The following is a 26074-nucleotide window of genomic DNA, read 5'->3' on the forward strand; positions in this document are numbered from 1 at the left end:
CATTTATTGTGCCAGGTTCTCATAAAACAAAATATGGCAGTATGTAATATTAAATGGATATGATTATACAGTGCTAATATATTCAGAAGAATGTTTACAGGCATGTATTGAGTCCCCACCTTGGATTATAAGCTATACTATTAAGATGAGGTCTTTAGTGTCAGTGAAATTAGTTATATTTGATTACATGACTTATTAATGAAGTGTAACTAATTTTTAGAACTACAGATTAAAAATGAAGTCTCTGGGCTTGTGTATTAGGCCTGTTGTAGTTACGACTGGAAACTCAGTGATCTGTAATCTCTACTGGTCTCTTTAGTGATTTTATATTCACTTTGCTTTCAGGCCATAGAACTCGTAGGAGAGATGGGTAAAATGGGATAACTGTATTTCTACCCCAGTCACACACAGTCTGGAGAGTACTTAATCAAAAACTGGGAGTATCTGTGGCGTTAGAAGGGGTCAGTGCAGCAGGGTGATAATGCATATCATTGTTGGTTTAATTGACCTGCAAATTGATTTAGAGATGCCAACTTAAATTTGTTTTAAGGGAAATCTGTGCCTTTGCTTCCTTAATCTATAAAATGTCAGCATACCCAAAGTATTGAAGAGTATTTAATAGAACTTTATTAAACCACATATATAGCTGTACAAAAACATAATCCATTGACAGACTTTAAGGAAATCCAACAACTAGAACACACTTACATTTTTGCCATTTCATTCTTTTCTTTTGGGTCCTAATTTCTCTCCTTTTCATTTTACCTTTGTGTTCAAACCAGCATTCAGAAGTGACCTTTTGAAATAAATAAGGGGCTGATTGTTTTTAAGAGTTTTTATGACCCAGGATGCAGCCATCTATCAGGGTGAATGTGCCATGGCGCTTGAGAACATTCTCTGTTGGGTGGAGTGTTCTGTGTCAGTTGCAGTTGGTTAATGGTGCCATGGAGTTCTTCCATAGCCTTGCTCACTTCCTGTGTGCTAATTCTATTACCGATAGAGGAACAGGTAGAGTTCCCAGCTCGACTGTGCATTAGTGTTTCTCCTTTGGTTTTGCTTTCTCTCTTTTGAAGCTGTTGCAGCAACATACTCATGTAGGATTGTGTCTTCTTAGTGAACTGGACCTTTTGTGAGAAATTTGTCTGATGGTAATATAGTCGTTCCAGCTTTAAGTAGTGGAAGTATTTAGATATATTTTTCCAGGCTTTACTTTTAACCTGCCTGCATCATTTGAATTGAGTTTCTTAGAGACAGCATATAAAAACGTTCTGTTTCTTTCCCTGGGTTTTTTCTGGTGTGTGTTGACCACTTTCACTTAATGTAATTATTGATGTTTGGATTTAGTTCTACCTTATTTTCTGCTTTTTACCTCTATTTTTTTTGTTCTTTTTCCCCTTTACTGCCTTGTTTTAGGTTACATGAACATTTTTAAATATTCCATTCTGACGTGTCCATTATGATTCTGACCATTACCTCTTTGTGTAGGTTTTCTACTGGTTGCTCTAGAATGCAAGGTTTTTCATTTTTAAGTATCTGAGAATGAGCTTTTTCTTTTTTCAGTGACTATATTCTCCCCTGTTGCCAGCTTCTCATATAAATACTGTAAATGCTCTCCTTTAGGTAGCTCAGCTTCTGGTGTGGAGGGAATTTCAAAATCAGAGGAGCTCTGGGAATCTGCATTGGTGCTAAAATTTAGTAGCCTTTTTTCCTGAGGTATGTGTTTCCCACTGCTTAGAGTGGTTATTTCTCCAACACTAGGAGCCATATTTGCATCTTGATTTCTGCTTTTCAAGTCAGAATAAGTATCCTTTGGGCAAAGTACATTTTGTTCCATCTGAGAGGCAGGAATATTCTCTTTGATTCTTGGTCTATAGCTGCCTTTGTTCAAGAAGGTAATATCCCCACTGTTTCTCTCTTGGGATGATAACAAAACAGTGTCCGATTGGCTGTCCCAGCCTTGACTCCCTTGTTCGGATATGTGTGTTGACTGAGAAGAATTCTGGGAAGAGATGTGAGTTGACTCTCCATCAGAGTCACTAAAAATCTTTGGCGACTGAGAGCCCCCTGCCTCTGTGGAAGAAGGGAGGTTTTCCAAACTGTCATCTGTGATTTCATCATTTCTTTTAAAGAACACTTCCCACTGTGGTACTTCTACGTCAGCCTTTTGCTGGTGATGTGTGAGAGCACCCAGGTCTTCTTGAGATGAAGCTGGGGTTTGTAATTCTTCTTCACCTTCGCTGTTGGATTCTTCACATTCTATAAAGTTTGCCAAAGGAAAGGGATGCATACTCTCTTTGTACCCTGTGCTTTGTCTCTCTTGCTCAGGCTGGCTTGGGGAAGCTGCAGTCATCAGATACACGTCAGGGTGAAGAGTTAGCTGGTATGGAACCTTGTGCCTTAGCGGTAACGGCACAGGATCATCAAAGAGGTCATCTTCCTCCTCTGTGGGGAAAAACACAACAGATGTGTGGGAAACACAGAATGCAAAGGGAATCAATTTGTGCTTTTAATTTAAAATCCAATTTGTAGCATGTAGCTGTAGTTTCAATTGGTGGAGGTGCAAATAACGTGTCCCTCTTCTAAGAAAAAGGCCCCTTATTCTTAGCATAATCTGAACAATTTACCACCCTTCCACTAATGCCGGACTTTAAGGTTGAGAATATTGATCTGTGTTCCCCAAATAAGGCCACAATGCCTGTAACAGTGGTTCTTAAACTTGGCTGAACATTAGCATCATCTGGAAAGCTTTTTTTAAAAAAAAAAATACAGCTTTCTATCCCATTCCAGATCTACTGAATCCCTAAAGGTGGGACCCAGTAATTTAATTTTCACTTTAAGTTCTGTGATTCTGTTCATCAGCCAGGTTTGCAAACTGTTCTGCAAAAAGTAGATCATGAGTTGGCTGATTTAATAAAAAGTCATTTTCTAGTTTTTACTGATACCTACTTGGTACATGTTATGGGCTGTGTCCTCCAAAGTTCCTAATTTGAAGCCCTGGCCCCAATGTCATGGTATTTGGAGATGGGATATAAAATGGGATTAGTATCTTTGTAAGAAGAGGAAGACTAACTTCTCACTTTCCTTCTTCATGCATGGACAGCCTGTGGAAAGGCTCCTCAGTGTGTACTGAGGAGGAGAGACTGTCTGCAAGCCCGGAAGTGGGCCCTTTCCAAGAACCAAATATGCTGGCACGCTGACCTTGGACATCCCAGTCTCCAGAACTGTGCGAAATGTCTTGCTAAGTCACCCAGCCTCTAGTATTTGTCATAGCAGCCTGAGTCGGCTAAGTGCACACTGCTGGGTGACAGATACTTGAGGGGAATGCGGATTAGATCAACTTCAACTAAATGTGCCAAATGGGGTTTACTTTGAATAAGGCACATTTAGTGTCACGAACAAAGTCAACAAATGTACTTTTTTTTTTTTTAAAGCATGTTGCATTAGCAATATAATGAGCCCAATTCACTTACTTTCTTTACTTATTTTTATTTTTTAGTGAGCAAGGAGGGAGAGGGGCCAAAGGGGAGAAAGAGAATCAGGCTCCCTGCTCAGCCCAGAGCCCCACATGAAGCTCAGTCCCACAAAGTGTGAGATCACGTCCTGAGCCAAAATCAGGAGTCGGATACCCAATCGAGTGAGGCACCAAAGGTACCCCTCCACTTAAAATCTTAAAGTCAGGAAACCTTACTTGGAGAGTGAAATTACCATAAATTGAGAAGGCTTGTAACGGGGGAAAACAAGTATTTTCTTGGTCTCTAATGGCACCCGGGAAGGAGATTAAATGCTCATGAGACAGTCTATGGCAACTTAATTGTTCTAGTATTGTCTTATAACTACCCACCTAAAAAGATAAGTGTTCCCAGTGATTCAAGGATGTAGCTAAACACTACATTTTTAAGAGCTGGTTTTTAAAAAATGTACCAAAGAGTAGTCCTGCTCCCATGGATCATCTTGCTTCCATGTTCCGAAGGAGACAGGTCTGGAGAAGATGGGTCAACAGTACACTAGGTCAAAACCAGATCAGTATGGTTCCTGGCTCTGTGTAATTCTTAAGCAACTATTTCTCTCCTTTTCTGAAAGACTTAAAGTGACTAAGATGTCTAGTACTGTATTTGGAATCAGCCTGATCTCTAAGATAGGGGGCTTCATTTCAACACACAGATTATAGATCTGTTTTAGCCAAAGTTAACTTTTTAGGAAATATTTTTGTATCCTAAGTTTAACAGTATCACAGTGTGTTTCAGCTGTAAGATAATCTGTACATTTTTCCCATCAATCCATCTGTATGTATTGAAAAACAAGTTTCTATACTATACTATCAAGTTAATTCTGACACAATGATTTCTCTGTGAAATCGGAAAGGCATAGAACACTAAGACGTGTTAAAATCCTCAGTAGTTTTTACTGATAAACTGATAAACACACTTAAACCCAGTGTTAAAAAGGACAAATGTTATAATTCACAGATAGTATCTATCTGTGTCTGTATAACTTGGTATAACCATATTGGAGAACAACTGGACATCATCTCGCAAGAGATTTACTTAATTTCTACAATTTAACCCAATGAGAAGTGTGAAACAGATTTATGTACAATGTTGTTCATCACAATATTTGTAAAAGTTAAAAATAGGTTGTTAACCTAAGCGTACAAAGATCCGATACATCATTATATAGCCATAATGCAAAGTATGCAGCTGTTAAATTGTTTTTGAACAATAACAAAAATTTCCCAATGAAAAGTTTTTCAGGGGCACCTGGGTGGCTCAGTTGGTTGGGCGTCCAACTTCGGCTCAGGTCATGTTCTCACGGTTCGTGATTCGAGCCCCGCGTCGGGCTCTGTGCTGACAGAGCCTGGAGCCTGCTTCAGATTCTGTGTCTCCCTCTCTCTGGCCCTCCCCCGCTCAAGCTCTGTTTCACTCTCTCTCTCTAAATAAACATTAAAAAAATTAAAAAAAGAAAAAAAGTTTATTTCAGCCTGTGTGCATCTATCTGCTCTTACAGCAGGTGGCAGACAGCCCTTGCGTAAGCTGCCCTGGTCCCGACTTCAGGACTGCTGTCCACCTCTTTTTAAACACATAAAAAAAATTTTTTTTTTGAGAGAGTGCAAACAGGGGAGGGAAAGAGAGGTGGGGGGGGGGGGGAGCAGGGGGTGAGACAGAGACTCCCAAGCAGGCTCCATGCTGACAGAGAGCCTGATGCAGGGCTCAAACTCAAACCATGAGATCATGACCTGAGCCAAAGTCAGATGCTTAACAGATTGAGCCCCCCAGGTGCCCCATTTTTAATAATTTTTAATGTCCCTCTGAGTTCTATAGATATATATATATGAAGGAGGGGGGGGAAATACATTAAAACGCTATTCAAAGTAACTTAGAGTTGTGAGGTTCTATATAACTATTTTCTCAATTAGCTGCCATGGGTAGCTGCTAATTTATAAGAAAACTGATTTTATAAAACTGGTCTAGGGGAATAATTGTAATAGCTGATAACTATTAAATTATGTAAAGATTTAAAAAATAGCATGGAGCACTTTATTGAAATGCTTTTCAAAGAGGCTGACAAGGACTCCTGGGTTTGCCCCAAGATTTGAAAGTAAAGAAACTGGAAAAACTGGTCAGCACACTAGAAAGCACCGCAGACCTTAAAGCACTCAGGATGGAATTCCAAAGTCAGTGACACATGTGGACTGAAGCGAACATGGCCCTGGTGGCTTACAAAATACATCTGCAAACACCAACTAGAGGGACTGATGCCAAAGAGTTGCCCAGAGACCTAGACCTGTACAAATAAAAGCTATAAAAATTACTATATTAACAAGGAATAAAAACACTAAGGAAGCAACAAGGAACAAAAGGAAAAAAGCTAAAACAATAAATTGGAAAAACATCAATTTGAAAACTCAAACTAGTGGCCCAATCAAAAAAAAATACATATTCAACAAAAATGTGTCATCTGGGTAGGTGCATAAAGGGACAAAATGTTAAGCTAAAAATGATTTTGTTTTCAGCCAAGAAAAGAATAGCAGGAACTACGTTTTACCTCCCCCCTGAAACAACTAAAAAACCAGACAAAATACAGCAAAGGCTCTCAAGAAAGTAGACCTCAGGCAGTGAAGGACAATGACACCTGAGCGTGGGAAACAAATGACGTGAGTTCTAAGACTGCCCCAGTTCACTTGGTGACTGTTTCTAGGCAGGAAGGGTACACCCAGATAGAGCCCATGGGCACTTTAGTCGAGGAGGTGACTGGGAGTCAGGAAGCCAAGGTGGTTGGAGTCTACAGAGCAGAGGCCCGGAGAGGCCCCTCTAGCATTCGGCAGACTGATCGGTGCATCCTACTGAGGTAACTACTTGAGCCCAGGGTGCCTGTTCCCAACAGCCAGAGTGGAACCCCTTGATTCACAGGGTGTCTGTAAGGGTACTAAAAGGGCCTTGCCTTAGGAGTGGGGAGAGTTCATTCCAGACTAAATGCTGCCCTGCTCCTACCTAACAAAGATAAAAAGCAAGACAAAAGGATCAAACTGTTCCAAGCTTCCAAACCAGTTAACTACATGCCAGAACAAAGTGCACGAATATTTTTAGAAATCCAAAATTATGCAGAACCTAACAAGGTAAACTTCAGAAAATATGGCATCCAACAAAATATTACCAGACAAGCATAAAGGGGAGAAAATACAGTCAATAAGAAAAAAGCCAAAATCCTGAAATGATCAAGAAAACATGGGAATAAATCTTCATGATCTTGGATTGAGCAATAGTTTCTTAGGACAGCAAAAGTTCATGCAGCAAGACAAAAATGAAATAAACTGGACTTAATCAAAACTTAAATTTTCACACTTCAACAGACGCCATCAAGAAAGTGAAGACAAGGTGTAGACTGGAAAAGAATATGTGCAAATCCTATCTGACAAAGGGGATATACCCAGAGGATATAAAGAAATCTTACAATAAGACCAATAATCCAATTTAAAAATGGACAAAAGATGTGAAATGGACATTTCAGCCAAGAGCATCAAAGCACATGACTTAAGCTGAAATCAGTAGTGAAATACAAATCAAAACTACAAGGAGATCTAACTTTATATCCACTAGAATGGCTATAATCGAAAAGTATGAGCTATAATGCAGAGAAATTGGAATCCTTATAGCTGGTGGGAGCAAAAAGTATGTTCGGTTTGGAAAATAATTTCTCCTTGTTAAAAAATGCTAAAACAGATTTATTGTGTGTATGTTACAGAATAAATGTGCCTGCCCCCAAATTCCTGTGTTGAAACCCTAACTCCCAGTGTGGTTGTATTTGGAAATGGGGACTCTAAGGAAGTAATTAAAGTAAGTTCATAGGGATGGGTCCCTGATCCAATAGGATTAGTGTCCTTATAAGCGACATCAGAGAGCCCTCTCCCCACTACCTCCCTCTGCCTCCAGCACATGCCTTTCCCCAGGAAACGGCATGTCAGCACACAGCACCAGGACAGTGGCCAATAAGGCAAGCAAGAGAAGACGCCTCAGAATGAAACCCACTTTGCCAGCACCTTGATCTTGGACTTCTAGCCTCCTGAATTATGAGAAATGTCTGTTATTTACGACACCCAGTTTGAGGTATTTGTTATGGCAGCTCAGGCAGACTGAGACCACCCTCCCCACACTCACCATAACCTAGAAATTCTACTCCCATGTTATTTACCCCAAATAAAATAAATCATATGTCCACACAAAGACGTGTCTGCAAATATTCAAAGCAGCATAATTTATAACTACAAAAGCAGAAACAACCCAAATGTCCATCAACTGGTGGATGGATAAATAAAATGTGACCAAAAAGAAAAAGTAATGATACATACTATAAGACAGATGGGCTCTGGAAACATGCTAAGAAGCCGGGCAGAGAAGACCAAATGTCGTATGGTTCCATTTACCTGAAATATCCAGAAGAGACAAATCTATAGATTTAGTGGTTGCCTAAAGCGGGAGGTAGTAATGCGGAGTAACTTGAAATGGACAGTTTCTTTTTGGAGTAATGGAAATGCTCTGAAATTAGTGGCAAATGGCTGCACAAGTCTGCTAGTAATAATCATGGAAGTGTTCACCTAAAAGGGGTGAAATTTATGGTATATAAATTATACTGCAATAAAGCTTTAAAAAACTGGCAGGTTAAAGAAAAAATAAGTAGTGTGGGGTTTTTAACAATAAAATGTATGACAATAATGGCACAGACTGAGAGGAGGAAGTGGGACCAGTGTCTTAAGTTTCTTATACTGTATGATACTAGAATAATATTTGTCCTAACTTTTCACTCTGGTAGGTTAAAGATGTATACTATACACTACTAAAACAGTTACTGCCAATAACCAACAAGAAATTAAATATAATCTATCGTTACTCCATCCAAAGGAAGGCAGAAAGAAAGAAGAAATGTAGAGGGAACAAACAGCAAGATGGTATATTTAAAGCTGACCATATTAGTAATCTCATTAAGCATAAATTGTCTGACCAAGCACTCCAATAAAAAGACAGAAGTTACCCGATTGGCTATAGAAAACAAGACCCAAAATGCTGCCTATAAGAAACCCATCTTTAAATATAAAGACAAATTAAAAATACAGAGATGGAAAAACATATACCATACTAACTAATCAGAAGAAAGTTTAGTAGCTATATTAATATCTGGTGAAGTATATTTCAAAGGTAGGAATATTACCAGGATTGAGTCATTTCCTAAATATAAGAGGACTTAACAATCTTAAATATGTGTGTCCCTGATAGCAGTGCTTCAAACTGATGAAGCGAAAAGTAATCGAATTACAAGGAATAACAAACCCACAACTGTAACGGGAGATTTCAACAACTTTCCCTCAATAATTTGCAGGGCAAACTAGGCCAAGGAAATCAGCAAGGATATGGAAGATTTGAACATTATCAGCTAACTTGACCTAACCGATATTTGTACACCACTCCACCCAACGGCAGTATATATAGTTCTTTCAAGTACAGTGAAACATTTACCAAGACAGACCATTATTCCAGACCACAAATCTCAGTAAAAATCATAACAGCATTTTCTCTAACCCCAAAATTAAATCGGACAACAAAATTATCTCAGGAAAATCCTCCAAAATTCAGAAACTCAGTAACCCATTTATTCTAAATAATCCATGCAAAGAAGAAATCAAAAGAAAAATCAAAATATTTTGAATTGATACAACTACCGTATGACCCACTCCTAGGTATGAAAGCATACATCCATACAAAGATTTGTACTTGAATGTTCATAGTTTTATTTGTAATGACCAAAAACTGCGAACAACCCGAATGTACAAGAGGTGAATGGATCAGCAAACTGGTATATCCACACAGTGGAATACTACCCACCAGTAAAAAAGAAACTACTGATACATCCAATAATATCAATAAATTTCAAAATATGCTAAGTGAAATGAGCCAGACATATTGTATGATTCTATTTAGTATAAAATTCTAGAAAATGCTAACTAATGTACAGTGATAGATAGTAGATTGGTGGTTGCCTTGGCATGGAAGAGGACAGCAAGGGGTGGGGGACAGCTGGGAGGAATTACCAAGTGCCATAAGGAAACCTGGGGGTAATGGCTATTTTCCTGATCTTAATTATGGTGATGGCTTTTCATATATGCATATGTAAAAGTATCAAATTGGACACCTTAAACATGCAATTTATAGTATATCAATTATATTTTGGTAAAGCTTTAAAAAAACCCTACAATTAAGTTTACATATGAGAAGGATTATACGATGCCATACATGATAGATACAACATCTAAAAATACAACTGGTTTTCTAGAATCAGTACTGGAATTTGCATCTAAATGTTTTTGACTTGATTCTAAATGAGAGGAAATGCTGAAATGGAGATGGGAAAGACAGGACTGGATTTGAATCCCAGCCCCATCACTTATTTCTGGCTAGGCCTTCGGGGTACTTCCTTCACCTCTAAACTTTAGTTTCCTTGTTAGTAAAAAGTGGGATGATACCCCTTGGGTGGGCTGAAGTTTAGCTGTAGTGTATGTAAAGGACCTAGCACAATACCTGCCAGAGACAGTAGTTGTTTAATAAATACAATCCTGTTACCTAATCTGTTTGGTCATGTATTAGCTACATGGTACAGTAAGTGACTTTCTGCCAAAGCAATGCAAATTCAGAATCCTAACCACAAAATCTGGCTGCTGTAAAGCAGCAGATCTTTATTTGGAATCTCAAGTTCTAAATTCCTCAGAGGTTACTCTGCTCTTCCCTGGAAAATGAAAGTAGCAATGGAAGAAGGTGACAAAGTACAGAAAATCTGTTCGTATAAGCTCTGCTGGTCAATCTGGTTGGAAATGGTAAGAAAAGTTTCCACTGTCAGCATTTACTAGTATCTTGAAGGAAATCTCCAAGATTAACAGCCCAGCCTCTCCTTATGGCCTATACAAACCACAAGGCCTACTTTCAGAAAGCTGAGAACACCATTCAGTACAGGCACAGTTCTCTCTGTCACCCATTTTAAACCTGTGAAGGAGATTGGACTCCTGATTTCAGAGGCTGGAGAAAGACAAAGCACTTCCTGAGACCATGGTAACAAGTCTGAGTGACAGCAGTCCCAGGCCCACCCCTGCCCAATGCAGCTTTCACCAGGCCAGAGTAGCCTTGAAACCCACACCTCTGAATCCAGGGTCATCTTCTTACCTGAGTCTAGGTGAGTTTTTCTAGCTCTCTTCAATTTTCCAAGTGGTTTATACTTTGGCTCAGTACTTTGGGAAGATCGGCATAAAGGCTTTAAGCTGAAACGAATATGAACATTATATTTTTCCTGTTGGGAAAGCTACTGGAACGTAAGCATACTTTATAGAGATTATAAAAACTTGGCCAGGGGAAAATCATGTAACTACTTTTAAAAACCAAAGAGCCATGTTTAATAATTAAAAAACCACTTCACTATAATTAAGTGGTAAATATGAGCACTTAAATACAACCTGGTACATAGCTATCTAATTGTAGGATTAAGGGGCACCAGGGTGGCTCAGTCGGTTAAGCGTCCGACTTCGGCTCAGGTCACGATCTCGCGGTATGTGGGTTCGGGCCCCGCATCGGGCTCTGTGCTGACAGCTCAGAGCCTGGAGCCTGCTTTGGATTCTGTGTCTCCCTCTCTCTCTGACCCTCCCCCGTTCATGCTCTGTCTCTCTCTGTGTCAAAAATAAATAAAGTTAAAAAAAAAAAATTAAAAAAAAAAAATAATAATAATTGTAGGATTAAGGGAAAGCAAAACCCATGTATTTGCTCTTGCTTTGCAGAAAAGCAGTTCCCTATTCTGCAAGATTATTAAGTACTACAGGACACCTGACATTCAGGGAATACAGTATGGCTAGCTGATTACTCTCACCTGTTTAATGGGGTTGACTTATCTCATACAAAATCTCATAAATTTGATCTCTTCACTCTAGAGTTTGGAAGCTAAGGCACAGTGATGATAAAATACAAGAGTGTGTAAATACAGCCTGCCCTTTCTCTTGAGGGCCTCAATGCCAACTGTGCCCTTATGCCAGACTCCCAGCAGCCTTTAGGATTATCTATAACATACCCACTGGAAGAAAGCCATCATGCTCCCAACCAGACACGTATTTACAGCCATCTTATGTCCTGGCCCCTGTTCTCAGACCCGAAACTATCCTCTGCATCCATCGTGTTCAACGACACAAGTTCCACAAGTAGCAATTACTCACATTTCTACAACTTTATCCATAGTTGTGCCTATTGGAATGACATTGGGATACACATTCACAGGACAGATGTAGCTCAAGAAATCTTTAACCTAGAAGAAGGAAAATAAAATGGATCGATTATCTCTGCGGTGAGAAATGTGGGTATTATGGATGCAAACAAAAGGGAGGCCAGGAGAAAGAGAAGAACTTTCTCATGGTGTGGTTCTCACTACTAGCTGCACATGGGGATCACCTGGGGGCCTCTATTAGAGGAGAAAGAAATCTCCAACTCTGAGACCCCATGCCCAAAAGTCCTTTTGATACTGAGCTACAGTGGGGCCTGGGATTCAGGATATTGAAATGTTCTTCAGGTGATTCTGTTCCACAGAAAGGACTAAGAATCACTGACTAATGGAACTCAAAGAGTCTCTATTTCTTTAAAGTGCATTAGTCTCCTTGTCTAAGAAAGTCACCCATAATTAACAAATTCCCTTCAAGTAAATTAGAATTAAGTGGAGTATTTAGTACACACAAAAAAGCAAGGTCTTCGAATTACATTTCTTTTCTCCAACAAATAAAATAAGAAAATTACATCTTCCAGGATGCTTGATTTGTTGTAATGTTTTTCTCTAGAGGACAACTACATGCAGAAATTTCATGAATAGCTTGATTTTCTGCAAAGCTCAGAATGCTCGACAGAGAAACTCTGCCGCTATTCCTCAAAACAACTCTATAACCCAGACAAGTTTCAGCTTTGTCATTTATTAGATCTTGGTGACCTTGTGATCTTGGTTAAGTTACTGAAAGTCTCTAAGTGTTAGGGTCTTCATCTAGAAGTATAAATGAGATAACGCATGTCAAGTGCTTGGTCTGTTACCAAGCTGGCATTTATTTAACATTCAATGAAATTATCCATTACAGGGGCGCTTGGGTGGGTCAGTCAGTTGAGTGTCCAACTTCAGCTCAGGTCGTGATCTCGCAGCCTGTGTGTTCGAGCCCCGCGTCAGGCTCTGTGCTGATAGCTCAGAGCCTGGAGCCTGCTTCCTATTCTGTTTCTCCTGCCTCTGCCCCTCCCCAGCTCGTGCTCTGTCTCTCTCTCTCTCTCAAAAACATATGAACATTAAAAAAAAAAAAAAAAAAAAAAACTCTGAAAGCACATTAAAAAAAAATTGTCCATTAAAAAAATTATAATGACAACACAAAGGTTTTTTATTCCCTTCTGCAAATGGGGAGACTGAGTTCTAAGTAATCATTAGAACCCAACTTTTTTTTTTATTTAAAAAATTTTAATGTTTATTTTTGAGAGAGAGAGAGAGCTGGAGCGGGGCAGAGAGAGAGGGAGACACAGAATCCAAAGCAGGCTCCAGGCTCTGAGCTGTCAGCACATACCCATAACCGTGAGATTGTGACCTAAGCTGAAGTCAGACACTTAGCTGACTGAGCCACTCAGGCACACCATAACAACTTTTTCAAATAAAGAACCAAATCAAAAGAGGTAGGAATCTAGGAATTATCAATAACTCCGTATTAAAATAAAGTGGCTACCTTACTGAAAACAGGAGAGGAAAACAAGACCCATTCATTCTTCAGATAGATTTCATAAGCAAATTCTCCTGCACTTTCAGAGCAGGCATGCAAACAAACTATTATTTACCAGCCCACAACTTTTACGATTTGTATAATTAATTCAAAGCTGAGGCTAGCAGAAATCTCAGGCTTGTCAAGGCAACAGGGATAAAGAAAGTAATGTCAACCTATACCAGAAATGATTCACTTCTACTTAGAAATGAAGTGGCCACAGGAGACAAGAGACACCCACCAGAGAGCCACCGTTTGTCACTTGTACAAGCTGATGTCGTCACATCAGATGCCTGCCTTAAAACCATTCACAAACACAGTCCATTCTCATTACCTGCAGGGGTTATGTTCTCTAGGTCTAGAATTAGCAAACACTAGGGGCACCTGGGTGGCTCAGTTGGTTAAGCATCCAACTTCCGCTCAGGTCATGATCTGCCAGTTCATGGGTTTGAGCCCTACATTGGGCTCTGTGCTGACAGTGCAGAGCCTGCTTGGGATTCTCACCCTGTCTCTCTGCCTCTCTCTCTCCCTGCCCCCTTTCTCTCTCTAAATAAACAAACTTAAAAAACATTAGAATTAGCAAACACTGAACCACGCTCCTGAGGAAAAGACAAGGTTCCAGTGGACCTCTAGTCACAGTGTCTCTGTGAGCCCATCAGTGCATCACCTTGTTTTCTGTGGGTTTCTGTTTAAAGACACCTACTTAATTCGTACTGTTGATTCATTACTATTGAACTCATACCCAACAGCACCATAACTCCTGTCTGTAAAAGCTTACCAAACACACGTATTTTCTCCATAAGGCCCACCCTTGCCTCTGTGCATGCTTAGGAACGCTACACAGCACCCCAGCCCCACACTTAGGGGCTGTTCTAAACAGGAAGTCCCCAGCAGAAAGCACAGAAGTGTGTTCAACACAGCGCTAAACCGACTGCAAAAGGACACCTGTTAGCCCTGAGCTGAGCAGAGAGGGTAAGTACCACCCAATTCCGAAATTGGGAATATGCATGTCGTTAACCCCTTTCCCACCATTCTGCTAGGCATGTCTGCAAACAGCCATGCAGTGCTGTGACTATTATTTTGGGGTCACAAATTTTAGTGAACAGGTGAACCTGGAAATAATCCACAAATAAGGAGAATCAGCTGTATTTAGACAACAAAACTGACAGGAAATGATCCTTAAATCTATTTATGTTTATAAATCTAATTCAGCATGATCTATACTTAGGATATAGGCCTATGAATAGAGTTTTCGGGAAAGCAGGTCTCCTCCCCACCGCAGAGCTCAAAGCGACCCTCCGCTGTGTGTGATCACTGGTGCTGACCCAGGGGGAGTGGGGAGGGGCGAGGGCGTTCAGCCACTTCGTGTCTGCTTACACACCAGGGAAATATCTCCTTATTGGAACGTAATTGCATCAAATCCCAGGAAAGCTTATGCTTCCCAACTTGGGTGCTAACTACACCGAAGGAGTGAAAGGGGCCAGATGTAACCCTGAGTGAGAAGTAAGGCCTACACTCTTCACCAACGAGACGCCTGCCCCGTGGCTGAGACAGCAAGGATACCAGCCATTGAAGGATGGACAGGAAGGGACCCAGATGCTGAGCCCGATGCCAGCCAAAGACAGATCCCCAGGAGGGGACTCTGACAACAACATGAGATTTCAGGATAAAATGGGGGAAGAACACATTAACTAAAATCTATCATCACAGTGAATTCCTTCCAAGCTGCTCTTGGATAGCCTATTTGCATCTGAAAGGTAAGGTCAGATATTTCATAGACGCCCCTGTGATGTTTTGATAATATGCTAGTCATTTACAGTACTATGGCTGACTTGATAAGAATGCCACTACCTGGAGCTCTGGAAGAATCCACCTGTACAAATCATTAACACATCCACGGCTCACTGCTGCAGTGCTGTAACCACATATCCCAAATACAAAAATAATAGTTACCAGGGAAATCAATTTTTTTTAAATTTCTTTTTTACATTTATTTATTTTTTGAGAGACAGAGAGAGACAGAGCACAAGATGGGGAGGGGCAGAGAGAGAAGGAGACACAGAATCCGAAGCAGGCTCCAGGCTCCGAGCTGTCAGCACAGAGCCTCACGCGGGGCTCGAACCCACAAACCGTGAAATCATGACTCGAGCCAAAGTCGGAGCTTAACCAACTGAGCCACCGAGGAGCCCCCAGGGAAATCAATTTTTAAGTGCTGCAATGGTCAAACTAAAATTATGTGTGACTTAAAGTGTCATTCAAAGTCTGCTTTTATATACCTTTTTTTTCCTGACACACAAAATTACTAAAACTCAGCACTTAGAAGATGCTAGCATTTACTTTGGAAGTACGTGAGGAGTTTGCAAATAAATCACACGTATCAACTTCTACTGTAGTAGGTCAATTTCCTATATAAAGAGGATCCTAACAAAACCATTTAATAGGCCTTCTTCAATTGAGTCATTCTAATACAGTATACATCCTTCTTAAGGACGAGGTTTTTATCTCAATCACTTTGATTCTTCCCCAATTGCTGAATGTTCAGGACTATTTTTTAAATAGCTTTCCAGCGCAAATTTTAGAAGAGACCAAAACTCCGAACAGCACCTTAAGGCCACCCATCATGGTTTTATCTATAGTGCTCCTTCGGATAAGCTTTATACATCCTCTTAAAAAAACAACAATAAAATTTTAAAATTAAAAAGGATTTATGATCCTCATGACGACTGAAAACAATTGAAGTGGGGAAGTTAAAATACATGCAGGAAGCAAGACAGGAAGAAAACCTTAATCATACGAATTCTTCTGTGTTTAGGCTGAAAACAGGTGCTAATAGCAATTTCCTTTGTGCTTGGTAAACACAGCTCATCTACTGAGATATCTTCCCTAAATTTCCTTCAGAAAAGCCACAACAAATCTTAAGCAACAGAAAAAGAGATCCCTCTGGCAGCCAAGGGGTTAGACTGCTGCCATCCAACATGAATGCCACCGAAGTAGTTGGCAATGGGGTTCTGAGTATGTGGGATCCTCTTACCTCACTGTAGGAAGAGTGAAAAGAAAAACAAGCTCTGTATGAACTCTCTCCAGTCCTAAAAGGAAAGGAAAACACAAAATTTAGAGGTCTTTTATCAAAACTAAGCTACGTTTTAAATTTCATGCCTTCCCATCTTCTGCTATTCCGGTATGAAATCACCCTATAATCAAGGGTTTCTCCCTGGGACAAGAGGGACCTCTTTCCAGAAACATAAAGGTTTGTGGACATTGTGAATACCCAATATTAAGGAAGTGTTGCTACAATATGCTGATCATTATGCCCCTCAGCTCCACCAAGGGCTTCTAGTTCCCCACAATGTCAACTCACTCCCAAGTGAGGCCAAACAAGATGCCTTCACTCTCGAGCCACCCAACTGGAGCAGACCTCAGGAAATTTAGACAGGAGACAGGTTTTGGAAGCGGAACCTCTTTAGCATTTAAATTTCAGAAGTTATTTTCCACAATTATAATACATCCCCCTCTTTGGGTTAGGCTAGATTTGCATTTAAACTAAAATAAAGCACATAATTTGCTTCAAAAGCAAGGTTTCTCTCAAAAGACCTATGACGTTGCTTTCTTACCTCACAATTACATTTGTTTTTCTGGTCCTTTCTCCAAACCACATAGTGGATGGCTTAATGCTGATTGTGTGGAGTGGAATTCTATTTTTGGAAATATTTCCACAGGGTAATTTATTCCAATGAAAATATTCTTCTGCCTAAAAAGATTTCAAAAACCGAAAAACAGTTCCACATTTTCAACAAATCTGTTTGTGGGCAGGGTCTCAAAAACAAATGCTGTGATAAGTTTACAGACATGAAATAAAAAAGCAGACATGAGGAGATAATCAGATAATTCCAAATTTAGAAACATTCTGCAGAACTGGCCTGGACTCTTCAAAAATGTCAATGTCCTGAAAGAAAAACAAAATGTGGGAGATTTGATCTACACTTGAGACTAATGAGGCCACAGTAACCACAACGCACATTGTGACCTTCACCAGGGGTGCCCGGCTCCCCCTCCATACACTAAAAACAGGACACTACTATACAACTGGGGGAACTGTGAATACAGGCTACCGATCATCCAATTTTTTCAAAATACAGTTAGAGAATAAAGCAAAAAAAAAAAAAAAAAGCTGAAAGACAATGGGACTATTTTCCCAAAGACATCACGTTTAGACAGGGGTCCTGCAAAACCATTAGCATTCAGTGCAGACCAAACGTCATCAAGGGCCTTTGGTACGTGTGCTGATGCGGAGGAGGAGGGCTGCGGGGGTGCACCAGGGCTCTGCGAGCCGTGAGCAGTACTCCCGAGGCCGTGTGACCTAAGAACGAAGCCGCTAGAAGGAGTGTTTCAAGGCAGGTAGCCATGCGGGAAGTGGCAGGAGTGACCGTTGCCAATTTAGCTACTTCATGGGATGCAAGAAAACTCAGAGCAAAGAGAAATATGCCAATTTACAGGACTTGTAAGGACCAGAGGCTACAAGTCCAACAGAAAAGGGACAAAACAGGGGCATCTGGGTGGCTCAGTCAGTTAAGTGCCTGATTGTTGATTTCAGCTCAAGTCATGATCTCATGGTTCGTGAGTCTGAGCCCTGCATCGGGCTCTGCTCTGACAATGTGGAGTCTCTCCTCTCAATCTCGCTCCCCATGCACTCTCAAAAAATAAATAAATAAACTTAAAAAAAAAAAAAAAAAAGGGACAAAATAGTTGCTATTCTGTATGTACATGACTTTGACCCATCCGTAAATTCAATGAGTATGTGTGTGTGTGTGTAGACACACAAACAAAAGAATGAAACTGATGACTCGAGTTCTAATATGCAGCTTACCAATTATCAAAATAATCTCTTACCTTGTAGCTATCCTACAGTGGTCTGAAGTAGAATATTCCATGCTGTAGATAAGAATTCTTTCTTTTTTTTTTACATTATGCTTTACTTTAGGGCTGATCAAGTTTACGTTAGGTTTTCGGGTGACGGAGCCAATGTTACTACCACAATGAGTATTTAAGTATATAAATGCAGTGTTTACTAAAATAAAAATTATTCAGCATCTGAATGCTCAGATATTTGAAATCTTAGGGGAAAATTATGATGATGCAAACCCCAGCTTCTGAAGATCATGATTTAATATTTGCGATGCTGAATGACTATATAAAATGAAATGAAACAAAATGTTGAGGGCAAATCCAAAATTTAATACCTGACATTTAATAATAGAAGGGCTTTTAATAAATGAAGGGAGTTCTAGGGCGGCATTCAAAAATAAATAACAAAAATGGGAATGCAAGCTGGTGTAGCCACTCTGGAAAACAGTTTGGAGGTTCCTCAAAAAACTAAAAATAGAACTACCCTATGACCCAGCAATTGCACTACTAGGCATTTATCCATGGATACAGGTGTGCTGTTTCACAGGGACACATGCACCCCCTTGTTTATAGCAGCACTATCGACAATAGCCAAAGTATGGAAACAGCCCAAATGTCCATCCAAGGATGAATGGATAAAGAAGATGTAGTGTGTGTGTGTGTGTGTGTGTGTGTGTGTGTGTGTGTGTGTGTACACATACATACACACAATGGAGTATTACTCGGCAATCAAAAAGAATGAAATCTTGCCATTTGCAACTACGTGGAACTGGAGGGTATTATGCTAAGTGAAATTAGTCAGAGAAATACAAATATCATATGACTTCACTCATATGAGGACTTTAAGAGACAAAACAGATGAACATAAGGGAAGGGAAATAAAAATAATATAAAAACAGGGTCGGGGACAAAACAGAAGAGACTCATAAATATGGAGAACAAACTGAGGGTTACGGGAGGGATTGTGGGAGGGGAGATGGGCTAAATGGTTAAGGAGCACTAAGGAATCTACTCCTGAAATCGTTGTTGCACTATATGCTAATTTGGATGTAAATTTTAAAAAATAAAAAAAATTTTTAAAAATAACAAAAATAAATAACAAATGAGTTGCAAAGACCTAGAAATGCTCATTTGAAATTGGACTGGTAAGAGATAAAACTATTTCAAAATCTGAAGCAAAGTTATATCTAGCTATTTATCTCAAATGAGTAGAAGAAAAATAGTTTACAAATGTGCACATAGGTCATGAGTCTCAAACATATATCGTAATGGATTATAAATGTTTTCTTAACTCATAAGCACTAACATATTAATTTCATGATAAATACATTAGTCACTACATAACTCATTACAAATAAATATGTATCAAATGTACATGGATATATTTCATTAAGAACCCTGGGGGTCTGGGGGCGCCCAGGTGGCTTAATTGGTTAAGCATCCAACTTCAGCTCAGGTCATGATCTCACAGTTTGTGAGTTCGAGCCCCGCATCAGGCTCTGTGCTGACAGCTCAGAGCCTGGAGCCTGCTTCAGATTCTGTGTCTCCCTCTCTGTCTGCCCCTCTCCTGCTCCCACTCTGTCTCTCTCTCTCTCTCTCTCTCAAAAATAAATAAACATTATTAAAAAAAAAAACACAAGAACCCTGGGGGTCTGTGTCTATTTGCTAACGTGGTTCACGGCAAGGAGCACTGGAATGTCTCAGTGCACGGCCTCAGGCTAACGCCGTCGGATCTCTGCCTCAGTTTTCACATGTGTAAACTGAAGGGCCTAGAAAATGGGATTTCAGGGGTGCCTTCTGGACCTAAAATTCTGCTTTTCATGCATCACACCAACAATAAGAACACAGTTTATACTCTGTACCTTCGGATGGCGACAGGCATGGATCTGAGTATTCCGGTCTGTTGTGAGGTGATGAAGAATGTCGGGCATGTTCCTAAACATGTCTAATTTGTCCACGTGAACCTGAGGAAAATAACACAGATGAGCATGTTGTTTGAGTTGTAGTTTCTATAAAGAAGGTGTTCAAGGCTAATTACGGCAAATTATCCACTTAGCGAACTCTCTCTTCTTTCTTGAAACCTAGTTTTTGGCTATTTCAGCGCACCCTGGTATCCTGTCAGGACGTCAACAAAGTACAAACATCATATTCGCACCAGTCAGCCTTAGCGCCTATTCGTGGTGGTAATAAAAAATTCTGGACGCCCAATTGGTGGACTTTATTGAATCACACTGATGCAACTGACCCCGAACAACACAGGGGTCGGGGCGCCAGCCCCCACAGTCAAAAATCCACATACCTTTCTATTCCCCAAAAACGTAACTACTAACAGCTGACTGTTGAGCAGAAGCCTTACCAGTAACAGAAACTGTCCATTAGCACATATTTCGTGTATGTATCACATACCATACTCTTACAATAAAGCAAGCTAGAGAAAAGAAAACGTTATTCAGAAAATTGTAAGAAAGAGAAAATACACTTAGAGTACCGCACTGTATTTTTCTATCGAAGTATAGTTGACACACAACGTTACGTTAGTTTCTGGCGTACAATGTAAGTGCTTAGACAACTCTGTGAGTCTATACATTATACTATGTTCACAAGTACAGCTACCATCTGTCACCATACATTACTGTTTGGGATACAATACTGTATTTACCAAAGAAAACCCACGCATCAATGGACCTGTGCAGTGCAAACTTGTGTTGTTCAAGGTCAACTCTACTGTCCTTCAATCCATCAAGAGTCATTCAAATAATATTTATTGTACGCCTACTATGTGTCAAGCTTTATTCTAAATATCAGGGATATAGCAGTGAACACAGCAGATGGAAACAAGAATCACTGACTTGTAAAGACACATCCCCCGCATGCCATGGTAAGTAAGGGCAGTTGGTGGGGGGAACACAGCTGGAGTGGGAAGCAGAGACCCGGAAGCCCCTTACCACACGCCCCTTTACTGGATTAACAGGGGGAGGGGCAGATGCAGAAAAAAAAACAAAAAACTTGAGCCACCTGTAGAGTTTTAAGGTAGTCTTTATTGTTTTAAATTGTTAAACCAGTGTGTCTGTTTTTCTTGAAAGACTCTCTTCTACACGTGGGCCTGGGTGGCTCAGTCGGTTAAGCCGACTCTGGATTTCGGCTCAGGTCATAATCTCAGTTTACGAGTTCGAGCCCTGCCTCAGGTTCTGAATGCAGAAAGCGCAGAGCCTGCTTGGGATTCTCTCTCTCCCTCTCTTTTCTTCCCCCACACGCTCTCAAAATAAATAAACATTAAAAAAATTCTCTTCTTCAAAGTAAGTAACATGTATTTCAGTTGATATTAAGACTACAAAATGGCAAAAAAAGTACTCTCATTTTGAAGCCTGATTAACAACAGATTAGGATAATGTCAAATCACTGTGGGTAATTTATACCAAGACAAGTATAAAAAGAATCCAAGCACAATTGCTTACTTATCCTGTGGCCTATTCCGCTCCCTCCCTGTTTACTAATGACTAACAAGAAGTAACAACAAATTTGCTTTTCTGGACTAAGTAGGAGACTAAACGGGGTAAATTTTGAGATGTATAGACAGAGATACAGAAACTTCGATCCTCAACAAAAATAAAGGGGCCTGAAAAGTTGCCACAGATCATCTCTGAAGCCTCCCTGTTGCCCCTTTTTAAATTCCTGGTATGAAACTATTTCCTTCCCCTACAGAGGGATTAAAGAGCCTAAGAGAGGGCTCACTCCAGGTGACTCTGAGGTCACCAGGTCACCAGAGGCTGCTCTCCCCCCTCCCTGGCCACTCCTCAGCCTCCTGACCAGGAGCTTCCTGCCTTCTCTATTTCACATGCACGAAAATGTACGAGACAAATTAGGGACTGAGAAGCAGCTGCCATCTCTGTATTTGGCCGAGACAGGACACGAGGAGACATACGGCAGATGATATAGATAAGTGCGTGCATATACACACAACCTGTTATCGCTGTGATTTTAATTTAAAAAGCCGGGAAGCCTGGGTGGCTCAGTCAGTTAAGGGTCAGACTTCAGCTCCAGTCATGATCTCACGGTTTGTGAGTTTGAGCCCTGCGTCGGGCTCTGTGCTGACAGCTTGGAATCTGGAGCCTGCTTCGGATTCTGTGTTTCCCTCTCTCTGCCCCTCCCCCACCTCAAAAATAAACATTAATCTGAAAGGACACTTTAACACCAAAACAACAGGAAGGACAGTCTCAGAATGAAAGCAAATCCTTCCCAAAATGGAGAACTGGCAACTTTACACCAATGTATTTGGACAGAAGGACCTAAGGAAGGACAAACTTAAGGAAAGAAGGACTAAGGGAGTCAAGACTTATGGAGGAAGTGAGGGAGGAATGTTTTAAATCTCAAATGCAGAAAAGCTAGATCTTTTTCATTTTACCGAATTACTCTGTGTATAATTAAGTTCCGGGCACACGTTTGCCAGCTGGGGGATCCATGTTACGAGGCCCAAACCGAAGTGGAACTTCAGTGTCCAACTAGCCAGGGCGCCTGGGTGGCTCAGTCCGTTAAGCAAATGACTTCGGCTCAGGTCACGATCTCATGGTTTGTGAGTTCGAGCGCCGCACTGGGATCTGAGCTGACAGTGTGGAGCCTGCTTGGGATCCTCTGTCCCCCTCTGCAACCCCCCCAACCCCCGCTCGTGCTCTTTCTCTCTTCTCTTTCAAAATAAATAAACAACAAAAAAAAAAAGTCCAACTAGCTCCAGCACTTTGTTTTATTCAGTCTTTCCCAAACCTCCATCTTCTCTGTGGGGACGAGAGCACCAGCCACGTGCTTGGCAGCCACATTCCCACGCCGGGCTCTGTTGCTCGGTTCCAGAGCCCGGCACACAGAACCACGGGCAAGGGGACAGGCGAAAACTCCCCGCCAGCCTCATCTGACACGGATCCACCCACAGGATTCAGGGCTCTAGGACAGTGGTTTTCACATACCTTGACCGTGACCTCCAGTAAGAAATAGATTTCCCAGTACACACAACAGACATGCATGTAAATGCATGTGTCTGATTCCCTACATAAACTGTCACGAAACAATCACTCTGACTGCAAGCAATACACTCAGATAATTTCTAGTTCGAGATTCTTTCTTTTTTTTTTAATGTTTATTTATTTTTGAGAGAGAGAGACAGATGAGAGCGGGGGAGGGGCAGAGAAAGAGGGGGACAGAATTGGAAGCAGGCTCCAGGCTCTGAGCTGTCAGCACAGAGCCTGATGCGGAGCTCAAACCCACGAACTACGATCACGACCTAAGCCAAAGTTGGACACTTAAGCGACTGAGCCACCCAGGTACTTCCCAAGTTATTTTCAATGCTCGTCACAATCACGAAATTTATTGTGTGACCCACAGTTTTGAAAAAAAATACTTCCTCTGTGGGCTCTTCTCTGCCACCAGGGCTGCCGTGGGCTCCTCCCCTGAGGAGGTGGACAGAGGTGACATCCTACTTCACAGGGGCTTCCAACTTGCGCCACACACGCCCTGTGACGGGCTGCTTCCCTCTGCTACTGGGCTTGGTCTCTGGGGGAGGAGAGGAGAGGCTGGAAGGAACAACAGAAAAGAAAGAGCTGTCACCGTACCTGGATTCCAAATTCCTCGCTCAGGTGGGTGAACAGATACTCATACCCGTAAGCTGCTTTGCAGTTCAGCCACACGACATGGTACGGACTCCGAGTGATCCAGCTGCGAACCAGCTCTAATATTCCGCTCAGACACTCCTCCTGGGCGGGATTTTAAAAGGCATTGGACACTTTTAAGAGCATCGTCGCCCCTTCCATTCCCAACAGTCACAGATATTAAGGCCAACGGGGACAATTATGATCTGACTTGTTATTCTACAAACTTCCTACTAAAAATAATGGCCACGGTCCAGTCACCACCCTACTTCTCCAAGGAGACTTACTCGACTAGGAATCTGGTAAAATTTCGGATCACAGAAAGTAGTATCTAGGTATACACTTTGGATGTCTTTCACTCTGGAAAAACAGCAACAGCAACAATTCGTATTAACCATCCACTGTGAAATAAAATATACGTAAACTTTAAACTCTCAGTTGTTTTATAGGGTGTCCCATTCCACTTGGAATTTTTCTGTTAAATCAACTTTGTTGGGAAATGATTGCCACACAATAAAATACACAGATTTTATACATAAGGTTCAATGAATGTTGACAAGGTCACATAAGTACTACCCCAATCAACACACAGAATGTTGCCATCATCCCACCCGAAGAAGAAAAACTTGCTTTACCGTGACACATAATAAACTATGATTTCTAATGGAAACAAAGGCTTGCATTTGGGGGGTGGGGGGAGGAGGAATACGACTTTGCAGACGGTTCAGTCATTCAAGGATTACGTGAAGCCCAGTACCTGCCCCCAGAATGCAGGAGCTCCATTCTGGCAGCTTCCCCCTGTGCCAATCGGAAGTCTCCCGTGTACAAGACTGTTCCATTATTGCCCTGAAATAAAAACCTGAGAAAGAAATACATCCTGGTGACTTCTAAGTCTCATACAGAATCCTAATAAAGCAAATAAATACTAAATCCATAGCAAATGTTCCCTGCCACACATAGCCACCTCCAATACAGGGTTAATGGGATGTCAGTAGCTCTGAACCACACCAGGCACTCAGCGGCCACCTTTCCCCTGGGGTAGGAAAAAAGCACATACTGGAATACTACTGCAGTGGCAATAGAAATCCCCTGAAATATGTTAGCCCTCTCAACTACAGGAGATCATTCCTGCACACAGAGAGACAAATCCATGTGATAGGAAAATGCAAAGTCAATGGAGAAATGGCCATTGAAGACTTCCATTATAAGAAAGCCACATTTCAAACTCGATCTTTGCTTCAGTCCCCCAAGTTCAATTTGGAAACGAAGACTAAAGAAATCGCCATCTACATTTTAAAGAAGTCACGAAATCTCCCTGCACATACTATTTTCTGGACCCTAAAGATTCATTTACATAAATACAACACACATCTACATAAAATAAAATGGTGAAGTAGATGAGCCCCCTTACATAACTGATCCTGGACAATGACCAGCTGGTAAGAGAGTCACAACAATCTCTTCCTTCTAAAAAGAAAATAAAGAAAAAATAATAATAACAGAAGTTAGTGTTAGGACCCAGCCTAAAAAAGCCCTCCTTAACAGAATATATTCAAGTAGTTCTCAAGAACGTGGTATGCCTTTTCTGATTTCCTCGTGCACCAAATCCTGGACACAAGGGGAATCGTTGCCCACAAAGTGACAGTTAAACATACAGTGATTGGATGACCCAGCAATTCCACTCTCAAGTACACACACGAGAGAAATGAAAACTTACACCCACATGAAAACCCATGCACAAATGTTCACAGCAGTACTATCCTTACTGGCCAAAGACTAGTAAGAGCCTGAATATTGATCAACCGATGAGTAAATAAACCAAATGTGGTCTATCCACACAGTGGAGTCTTATCTGACCACAAAAAGACGAAATACTGATACATACCACAACATGGGTCAACCCTGAAACCATCATGCAAAGTGAAAGGCGTGAGTCACACGAGACCACAAGACCACACATTGTACGATTCCACTCATATGAAATGTTCAGATTAGACAAATCCAACAGACGGAGAGTAGGGGTTGCCATGGGCTGGGGGAGGGAGAAATGGGGAATGACGGCTAATGGGGACAGGGATTCCTTTCTAAAATTGATTGGGGTGATGAATACACAACTCTGTGAATACACTGAAAGCCAGTGACAGGGGCACCTGTGTGGCTCAGTTGGTTAGGGGTCCGACTCTTGATTTTGGCTTCGATCATGATCTCATGGTTTGTGGGATCAAGCCCGGCATCCAGCTCTGTGCTG

General features: G+C 41.0%; 1 protein-coding gene across 9 annotated transcripts in view; it reads right to left on the reverse strand.

Annotated features, from left to right (window-relative positions):
• Positions 1-604: 604 nt before the first annotated feature.
• DCLRE1C (DNA cross-link repair 1C) overlaps positions 605-26074 on the reverse strand; it is a 67651-nt gene continuing 42181 nt past the window's right edge. For 4 of the 9 annotated variants that reach the window (XM_078450398.2, XM_078450396.2, XM_078450397.2 and 1 more), the window contains exons 5-14: positions 25238-25293; positions 24584-24685; positions 24114-24186; positions 23791-23931; positions 20056-20157; positions 16903-17039; positions 16323-16377; positions 11735-11823; positions 10701-10795; positions 605-2442 (exon numbers count right to left, since the gene is read on the reverse strand). In XM_078450398.2, the coding sequence (XP_078306524.1) occupies positions 1526-2442; positions 10701-10795; positions 11735-11823; positions 16323-16377; positions 16903-17039; positions 20056-20157; positions 23791-23931; positions 24114-24186; positions 24584-24685; positions 25238-25293 (1767 nt within the window). In that variant the 3' untranslated portion in view covers positions 605-1525. The remainder of the gene's footprint in view (positions 2443-10700; positions 10796-11734; positions 11824-16322; positions 16378-16902; positions 17040-20055; positions 20158-23790; positions 23932-24113; positions 24187-24583; positions 24686-25237; positions 25294-26074) is intronic. The other 5 variants (XM_078450400.1, XM_060659270.2, XM_060659271.3 and 2 more) reach the window with 2 other exon arrangements.

The sequence above is a fragment of the Panthera onca genome, chromosome B4 (genome assembly GCF_046562875.1).
Source record: "Panthera onca isolate mPanOnc1 chromosome B4, mPanOnc1 haplotype 2, whole genome shotgun sequence".
NCBI classification, from domain to species: domain Eukaryota; kingdom Metazoa; phylum Chordata; class Mammalia; order Carnivora; family Felidae; genus Panthera; species Panthera onca.